General features: G+C 43.1%; 1 protein-coding gene across 2 annotated transcripts in view; it reads right to left on the bottom strand.

The window, feature by feature from the left end:
- Positions 1–253: 253 nt before the first annotated feature.
- The window catches only part of TULP1 (TUB like protein 1), a 158,677-nt gene continuing 148,498 nt past the window's right edge, over positions 254–10,432 (bottom strand). For both annotated transcript variants that reach the window (XM_053457869.1, XM_053457870.1), the window contains exon 13: positions 254–470. In XM_053457869.1, coding sequence (XP_053313844.1) covers positions 337–470 — 134 coding nt within the window. In that variant the 3' untranslated portion in view covers positions 254–336. The remainder of the gene's footprint in view (positions 471–10,432) is intronic.

Raw genomic sequence — 10,432 nt, 5'->3', positions numbered from 1 at the left:
AGCACCAGCAAGACCGCCCGCACCCGCAAGTTTTTTGGCGGGACCCGCCTCCCAATGCAGTCCTCTATTCTGATGCACATGTTTGTTTTTTTTCCATTTGTAACTATTCAGAATATGGGACTGAACGATATTCTGAGTCATTAAAAGAAAGAGATCTGTACAGTCTGTGAAATGGAATGTGTTTTCAATCAAACTACCCTACAGCTTTGTGCCTACCCTCCAGTGTTTTCTATAAACCACACAAAATAATGCATTTTTGTTTTATTAAATGTTAATTTTAATCAGTGAGGGCATTCACAAAAAGCAAGTAGATTTAAGAGCTATTGTTCCAATCAATTATTCACATGCTAATTTCCCATCAAAGCTGGATAATGCGATGGCAAAAGCTTGAACCGTGCACATAGGATACCTATAGTCCATGGTAAAAGTATCATCAGCTATGCGCCCAAACTGCATGATGATGTAATCAACTGTGAAATAAAAATGCAGAGATTAAAACCAAACTGTGAACATTTAATAAAATATTGAGACATACAATGTCACCATATTAAGCTTTTCCCTCATAATCAGTGTGTAGGAGATGTAAGTGTGTGTTTGCCCACTAATACTTCCTCTTTTGCTGTCTGCTTGCTCTGAAAGCAGCATGAGGAAGTATTAGTGGAGAGGTCTGTGCTGACAGTCAGGGAAGTCCAGGGCTGGTCCTACTTGGAAAAAAAACACCCTTTTTTAGCTGTTAATTGTAATTACACATAATGCCCCAAAGTGTCTAGAATTACAAGGACTAAATGCAACATTTGCCTCTTATTGGATCATCTCTGTGCTTATTGTTTTCTATGTGGTATCAGTGAATGTGTAGCACAGTACCAATTTAATGTACACTATATGGACAAAAGTATTGGAAAACCCGACCATTAAACCATCAGGGACTTTGATGACATTACATTAATATGAAGTTACCCCCCCCCCCCCTTTGCAGCTATATCAGATTCCACTCTTCTGGGAAGACCTTCCATAAGATTGTGGAATGTTTCAGTGGGAATTCTTGCCCATTCATCCAGTAGAGCATTTGTGAGGTCAGGCATTGATGTTGGATTAGAAAGCCTGGCTCGCAATCTCCATTTCAGTTCATCCCAAAGATGTTAGATGGGGTTGAGGTTGGGGTTCTATGCGGTATAGTCAAGTTCTTCCACACCAAATTCAACCAAGCATAGCATTGCCCAAAATGTCTTGGTTTGGTCCCCTTCAGCATACCAAGACATTTTGGACAATGCTGTTTCCAACTTTGTGAGAACACTTTGGGGAAGGCCCTTTTCTATTCCAGCATGACTGTGTCCCAGTACACAAAACCAAGGTCCATAAAGACATGGTTGAGGGGACCAGCTTGATATTAATGTCTATGTATTTAGAATGGAATGACATAAAATTAGGTGTCCCAATACTTTGTCCATATAGTGATATAGTGTATTATCTGCCAATGTCTATGTAGTTTGGTGAATGTGTTTACAAAATGCTGATTGGGACACTGTTTTACTAGGCATGGGTTCAGGCAAAATAACACAAAGTAGCACTTCGGGCAAAACGTTCCCCCCATTCTTTTACATAGATGTAAAATATTTCGATCTAGCAGGATCAAGCAGTAAAGAAGCTACTCTACACTGATATCCCACATACGTATTCTAACACCATGAACTAACATCAAACACAGCCTAAAAATGTACATTGACACCTCCAAAAACAGACACACACAAGAACTGTACAGAGGCACTGGATTGGGAGATCAACAGCCCTTTCTCTGTGAGGGCAGGCAGCCACCACCCTGTCAGCTCTCTCCAGAGGCAGACTGGACTGGTGACAATGAAAAAGAGGGAAGACGAGGAGAAACAGGAGATATAGTGAGAAGAGGAGATACTGAGAAATAGATGAGAAAATGGAGAGAGAGAGAGAGAGAGAGAGAGAGAAATTAGAATAAGGAGAGATGTGCACAAAGGGGAGACATACAGAGAAAGGTGATATAGATAAATAGGAGGAGTGATAGAGATACATAGAAGGAGAGATAAGATAGAAAGAGAAAAGGGTGAGACGAGAAAGAGAAATGAGTGAGTTAATGAGAGATGGCAAAAAAGGGGTGTCAGGCTCATCATATCTGGATGTTGGAGTCCACAGCGCAGGAGTGTAAGAGCGCATACAGTGATAGAAACACTCCACACAAATGAGACACAAGCGGAATGTTTGGTTATAGGTATATTAAACAAAGCAAAGCAGACATCTCACCATAAGCAGCAGAGTGGGAGGCAAATCATGTACACAGACTGCTGGGGAGTATGAAGGTAGAAAAGTCCAGGTAAGTATCTAAAAGGGTCTGGGACAGGTAACAAGCAAAAGGGGGATATCCAGTAGGCAGTCCAGGTCAAACAGGTAACAGGCTGGCAAAAGGGTAAATCCAAAAGGCAGTCTGGGTTAAAAAGGAAACAGGCAGGCAGGTAAATCCAATAGACAGATCCAGAGTCTGGCATGAACTGTGGCTCCAAAGAACTTAATGAACTCACTCTGTTACTGGGAGGCAGGGAAATAAAGCCTGTTCATAAGGTCAGGTGTGAGTAGTCAAGGCTTCAGATGAGGGAGGCAGGGTAATAGCATTACCAAACACATCTGAACAGAAATACACAGCACATTATTATATACATAGCAATCTAAGGGTAAAACTTTAACTATCCTGCAGTCAGGATAGAATCCCGACAAGGGGAAAGATAATGAAAAGTAGATGTAGGAAGAAAAGAGAAAGATAAAGAGAAGTGATGAGATAAAGAAAAAGGAAGAGATAAAGTAAAAGAGGAGTAAAGTGAAAGAAGAGTAAAGTGAAAGAGAAATAGTAGAGATGAGATAAAGAAACAGAGGGATAATGAAAAGGTGGATCAAAGAAAAGGCAAAGCAAAAAACAGAACGGTAAGGATAATGAAAAAAGGGTGAGGTAAAAAGAAGAGAGGAAATTTGGTTGGTAAGGAAGGAAAGAGAAAGCAAATATCTTAAATATTTGTTTTCCTTATGGTAAGATCAAGGAAGAATGGCTGTGCCCCTGCTGGCTGATGTTATGGAGCCATTGCAACAAAGATGGGATTGGCACACAGGAAAAAGTGCTTACGCAATTAAATACAGCTAAAGAAGACAATGCCTCAGGGCCAGATTGTATACACTCGTGGTACTTAAGGAACTAAACCTATTATTTTTATCTTTGATGATTCTTTCAGTTCAGGTATATTGCTATCAGACTGGCAAAAGGCAAATGTGTTGCCCATTATTTCAAAAAGGATCAAAATCTCCGTTGCGCAGCTATAGGCCAGTGAGCTTGACATCTGTAGGGGGGAAATTATTTGAAATCATTGGTAAAAAATGAGAATGCAGATTTAGTGATGGATATTGAGCTGGGACAATGAGAAAAACAAACTTTGTGACTATACATGTTAAATGTTCATGTTTGAACCTTGCAGTCTTGAGAATCAGTATATGTTTATCAACAACTTAATCTCCTGATAAATAGTGAAGGTTATCTTTCTAGGGCCGAAGGCCGGCCTAAGAAAAAATGACACTCATCACCTTTTACTCCTGAAAGTCAGACCAATGACAATTGATCATTATGGAGATATAAGATATACAGTCCTTTATAATCCTAGGTAGGCAGGTAGTTTTAGCGGTATTGAAAAGCTTTATAATGCAAGCAAAAATATAGTTCTTACACAAGCCTGTAAAATCTAATTCTGAATATGACTTGTGTCTCAAGCAGGGGCGGAACTAGAAACCTCAGGGCCCGGGTGCGAGAATCTGTTAAGGGCCCCCCCAACCCATCTATCTCTTTCTCACGATCTACCCTCTCCCTCCCTACCCCCCTTCTCACAATCTACCCTCTCCCTCCCTACCCCCCTTCTCACGATCTACCCTCTCCCTCCCTACCCCCCTTCTCACGATCTACCCACTCCCTCCTTACCCCCTTCTCACGATCTACCCACTCCCTCCCTACCCCCCTTCTCACAATCTACCCACTCCCTCCCTACCCCCTTCTCACGATCTACCCACTCCCTCCCTACCTCCCCTTCTCACGATCTACCCACTTTGTAGGTCACTTACCGTTGCCGCCGCTGCAGCTGCCGCTGCCTGCCTCAGCGCTGCCCAGAGTGCTGTGTTGGGAGCGTGAGGCGTTTGTCTCGGGTGCCGGCGCTCAGCGTGAAGCGCCGGCACCCGAGACAAACACCTCACGCTCCCAACACTGCACTCTGGGCAGCGCTGAGGCAGGCGGCAGCGGCGACGACGGCAGCAGCAGCGGCAGCAGCGGCGGGGAGCGGAGGCATCCTGGATTTCTGTCAGTCAGGGGGGCCCAAGAGTTGCCGAGCGGTCGTTTTCAGCAACCGCTCGGCACCCCTTGGGCCCCCCTGACTGGCAGAACTCCAGGGCCCGGTCGCAGTCGCGACCACTGCGACCCCGGTAGTTCCGCCACTGGTCTCAAGATAGATGGTCATTGGCTGGCCAACCTTGCAAACTACAATAGTGGAATAAAATATATTCTGACTAATAGATCCCCTCCCCAAATATCCCTGGGGTGTTGTTTTGAGGAACAAAACAGGAAAGTATAGCAGTATATTCAAGTCTGGTCGAGTACCTCAAAAGTTACAGATGAAGGCAAATAATTCCTAAACAAACAGTGTAAAATCACATTTAAATAAAGTAAGAATGTAAGACTTTGTAAGGAATAACAACGTAAAAACAGATACGATGAGCAGTTTCATGGGACAGTGCAATACATGCATATATGTAGATGGCTGATCTCATATCTAGTTACAACCACAATATACACAGGTCAATCCTTTGCACTCCAGCAGAGGTTACACATGAAAACACCCTTACTACATGGAAGGACTTTTTATGCATTATATTTCAGGTGCAGGAAGATTTTAACCAGCTTTGAAAATTGGGGACCGAGACTGGATATCAAAAGTATAAAAGGACACGAACAGACTTTTACAGATGAAATAATCAAATTTTTTTGCATAAAAACCCTATTAGAAAATCATTTAATTGCTAAAAGGCTGTTACTGAGAAGTAATTGAGGGATCATTTTGCGCTAAAGAAATACAAAAAATACCTGCTAATAACAATAGTTTTTTAGGAGACAAAACTGAACATCATTCCAACATCATTTAATAAGAATGTTGAAAAACAGTTAACTATCCTCTAAATTAAATAAACATTGAGAATGAAGCATTTTATGTAACACTGTCTAGTAGTCCATCATTCACAACCATGAAATTAAATATCCAATTATACCACTAAACCCTGAGTTGCCAAGATCTGTTTGTTTTAATTATTGTGGTTCTTGTTTTTCCTTTTGTATCACCAGTGTCTCACATGTCCTTTTGCCTGACCGGGTCCCGGCCATAATCCTCTGTTTTGTAGAGTTAACCCACATGTGGTGTGATACAAACCAGGGGTGGTTTGGAGAGGGAGCCTCCTATGGAACCCCAGTTTCTGTGACTTCCAGAAGAGCGGGGTTCAGCCAGCACAGTTATGGAATGCACGCCCGTCTATATCGCGGTCCGCCCCGGGGAAACTTTAAACTGCTGCCGCTCAGGGTCCCAACAGGGTATTCTAGGGACCCCGGGCTTTCCATCGGTACCCCGGGATCACCGTCACTCCCTCGGATCAGCCCCGAAAACAACGTTTTGGGGTTATACGGACATTACTGGCCTGCTGGTGCCAGGCTGTCTGGGCAGGGCATTGGTATGTTAATGTGTGTCAAGGACTGGGTCCATACAAAGGACTATAATGACCCAGAGCGCCCAAAGATGGTGTTCAGGAGTTATTGCGCAGTAGCGAAGTTGGACAGGGCCTGGTACAGGGCGACTGCACTCGCCTAGGGTTGTGCGGCCACATACCAGGGCCATGATATAGCAGCTGATGTTGTCCAGAACAAAGCAGAACTTGGAGATATCCTGCAGGCACCCTGGAGCAGGCATAAGACATAGCTCTCCAGACGAATGTGCAGGATGCGGAGTAGGGAAGCTAACCGCAGAAACATAGCAAGCAAATGGGACAGAGCGAGCAAGGGGGACAGAGCAAGGAACAGGGAATGGGAGACCAAGGAAGAAACATAGCCAGACAAGACATGCATTATACAGGACACAACAGAGGACAGGGAACAAGGACCACAACGGACGGAGTGAGGAGACGAGATCCTCAGATGCTTTTCCTATAAGCAAGGATAAGATATCTTAAACTAGGACATGGGGAGAGGAGAGAGGATCATCCTCAGATGATACAGGGAAAGGAGAGCAAAGGTTCATAAGAGACAGACAAACATAAATACAGGAACTAGCCCAGTACTATGTGATGACAATTGGAGATTCTGTCACATCATATGGCCATAGTATGCTTAGCCCACCACTACGCCAAAGTACTCCAATATTCAACGCTAAACCCTGCCTACTGAATTATTAATAAACTAAAACTAAACATTGAACCTAAAGCAAAGAGCAAAGCCGGAATCAAGGAACCAGAAGAACAGAGCATATGGAAATCCAGGAATGGATTACAGCAAAGAGTAAACGCTAGCGAGATGGGGGGAAACTAGCGAGACTGGGGGAACAAGAGAGAAGCAGCTTCGGAGCCTGAATGAAACCTGACAATGTGATTATGTGTATATACACACAGTGGTGTATATAAGGCTGTATGTTTCTCAATAAACTGTTGTTGTTCACCTGGACATTAGTCTCGTCTAATGCCTTAGGGACCCGCTTTATCACTCATTCTCCTCATTACAGCACCGTATTTGGCTCAGTCTCGGCGGGCTATGGTGTTACTACACCGAGGATACAGAGCCGGTTCCCAATCCCTTTCTCGTAGTATCGTCTAGTGCTGGAATCGGTTAACCCTTGCAGTTCCAGGAGGAAGCAAATAACAGCTGACAGGTGTACCCAGTCGGGGTACATGGCGTCCCATCACAACTGGGTAAACCTATCATCATAAAAGAAGAATGGTAGGTTGCTGTATCAGAAATACCCTATTTGCTTGATTATAAGATGACACTGATTATAAGAGGAACCCCCCAAAATTTGAATATTAATTTAGGAAAAAAAGAAAAAGCCTGAATATAATACTACCCTATAGGAAAAATGTTTTACTAATAAATATTAATTCACACTCTGCCCCCAGAAACTCCTTATACCCCCCTATATGTCACTCTGCCTCCCTAATATGCCACTCTGCCCCTTGATATGCCTTATACCCCCTATATGCCACTCTGCCTCCCAGATATGCCTTTTAACCCCCTATTTGACACTCTGCCCCATAGATATGCTGTATACACCCCTATATGCCACTCTGCCTCCAGAAATCTCTTATACCCCCCATATGTCAAACTGACCAGACGTCAAAAAATTTTCCACCTCTCAAATGTAACCTTGTAGCCCCCAAACAAACAAACAAACATATCCATGGGTACTACAGTACTCAGGAAATGTTGCTGAACACAAAAATATATGGTTTAATTGAGTAAATTGAATTGGTCAGGTTCAACATTGAAACCTTTCAAATGTAGCCCTTTGGCCCCCAAACAGCCAGGCAAACCTTAAATGAGTGGTATCACTGTACTCAGGAGATGTTGCTGAACACATATTGGTGTGTTGTTTCAACAGTGACAAATACCAGGAGCTGTAAATTCATACCTAAAGTACAATTTATTTGGAAGAAACACACAAATAAAAAAAACTACTGCAAAGGTTGACAAAGGCTGGTGGCAAAATGTGTGCGTGAAAGAGTTAAAACACAAGAATTTGAAATACCCCAGGGTGTCTAGTTTTTAAAAAGATATGATTTCATTGGGTAAATTGAATTGGCCGGCTTCAAAGATGTCCGAAATAACACATGAGGCAAGATGACCAAATGTCAACATTCCAAATTGAAAAAGGTGGCCTTTTTGGTCCCAAACAACCGAAAGAACCTATTTATGTTATCAGTGTACTCAGGTGATGTTGCTGAACACATATTGGGTGTTGTTTGACAGTGACATATCCCAGAAGCTGTATATTCATACCTGAAGCACAATGTGTGTGAAAACAAAAAAATACTACCACAAATTGTGACAAAGGCTGGTAATAGAATTAGTGCATGAAAGAGTTAAAATACCCTGTGATGTCTAGATTTCAAACATACATGGTTTAATGGGGGTAAACTGAACTGACCGGCTTTTACGATGTCACAATAGCACTATTTTTTTAACTGTTGTGACTATGGCTGTTTTAACATTTACTGTATGTGGTGCTCGTGGTTAGCTGTAATTTTCTTCTCTCTCTTGTCCTAAGCTTAGAAATGTCAAATATTTTTATGTTTTTTTTGCAAGTTATAAGGTAAAAAGTAGCCTTTTGCTATTTCTAAACTTTGTATTTGTTTCCAAATCTGGTAATTCTGCACCATGTGCTACTTGGGACATCTTGAAAGCCAGTCAGTTCAATTTGCCATCAATAATATATTTTTTTTTAATACTGGACACCATAAGTATTTCAAATGCTGTAATTTATTTTGTGTTTTTTTCAAATTGTAACTTGTAGGTGTATATTTACAGCTTCTGGTGTATGTCGCTTCAAAACAATACTGCAAAAAATGTTCAGCAGAGAGATACCACCCGTGCATGGGGATAAAAGCCGCATTTGGGACATACACAATTCAGGTTTTTAACTTTGAATGTTGACATGTGGTCCTTCTGCCACCATGTCCTATTTGGGACGTCTTTGATGCTGGCCAATTCAAGTTAACCCATCAAACCAAATATGTTTGAAAACTAGACACCCCCGGTTATTTCAGTGGCATTTTAATTCTACCACCAGCCTTTGTCAAAGTTTGTGGTAGTAATTGTTTGTGTGTTTTTCCCATGTATAATGTATTTTAGGTATGAATTTACAGCCCTTGGTATATGTCACTGACAAACACCACAATATGTGTTCAGCAACTTCTCCAGAGCGAAGTGATACCACCATGCTTGGGTTTGTTGGGTTGTTTGGGCTACATTTGGGAGGTGCGCTTTTTTTTCCCTTTTCATTTTGACATCTGGTCAATCTACACCTATGCCCATTTTGGACATCTCTAAACACAGCCAATTCAATTTACCCATAACTACCGTATTTGCTCGATTATAAGATAAGGTTTTTTTCAAAGAAAATGCTCTGAAAAATACCTCTCGTCTTATAATCGAGGTCGTCTTCTAATCAGACCTAAACTAAAATGTCCTCTGGGGCCAGGCTGCTTACCAGTGCTTTGGTCGCGAGCAGCGTCTCTTGTACAAGCAGCAGGAGAACAAGAACCCAGCAGAGTCGTCATATGACTCTGCCCCCCTCCTTCTTTCTCTGGAGCCAGGGTCAGAGAAGTTGCTCGCACAGATAGGCCTCTGCAGAACTCTGCGAGTGAGAGATCTGCAGTTCAGGTAAGGAGATGGGTTTATGAGCAAGTATGTGTGATTAATGGAATGAATGAGTATTTAAATGTTTGTGAATGAGTGTGTGTGTGTGATAGCATGGATGTGTATCATGGGGCACAGTGAAAAAAAACTTTTTTTCCTATAGGGAAGTCTTATATTCAGGCTTTTTCTTTTTTTCCTAAATTAATATTTAGATATAATGTATTTCAAATATTTTACTAATCACATTGTGATTAGAAAGCTGGGCTCCATTGACTTGCTGTCACGCGCGCCGTAGCGGCACGTACCTTTGGGGCTCGTGGCGGCTCGTCCGTCACTGCCGCCCCGAAGTCGGCAGGGCAGCCCTGCCTCCACATCTTCGGCGTGCAGGCGCGTCCCCTTCTCGTACCGCCGGGACCGCAGGTATGACGCGGCGTAGGTCTACCTCGGCCGCGACGACGTCACGCGACAGACGCAACGCACGCTACGTGCGCAACGTGCGCAACGCACGCAACGCCACGGCCTGTATGTGAGTACCATCTCCTATTTAAGCCCCATTTGTTTCCACTGTCTTTACCCGTTCAAAGTGTTATGCTTTTTGGGTGTGCTGTTCCCTGCCATTTTCTCTATTGCCTTGTGTACCGACCTTTGCCTGTTATTTGACCACTATTCTGCGCTGCCTGCCTACGACCCCGGACCTGTTTAACCGTTTATGCTTCTGATCTGCCTGCCTTGACCTCGGACCTGTTTAACCGTTTATGCTTCTGATCTGCCTGCCTTGACCTCGGATACGTTTGACCTTGCTGCCTGTCGTTGCCCTTGATCACGGACTGTTTACTGGACTTCTCTACGTCTACATATCTGCATAGTTGGATCCTCCTTCGCTACCTGACCCCGTAACACTTGCATGGTTGAATGCAGTACTTGTATTCAACCTGCACGGGAAGTTTACAAGAGACCCTCTTGTTTATTTTTTAAAGGGCGCCGCCATTTCACGAG

This window comes from Spea bombifrons, chromosome 2 (genome assembly GCF_027358695.1).
Source record: "Spea bombifrons isolate aSpeBom1 chromosome 2, aSpeBom1.2.pri, whole genome shotgun sequence".
Classification (NCBI taxonomy): Eukaryota; Metazoa; Chordata; class Amphibia; order Anura; family Pelobatidae; genus Spea; species Spea bombifrons.
Note: the sequence above shows the minus strand (reverse complement) of the source record. Positions and strands in the feature narration are given on the sequence as shown.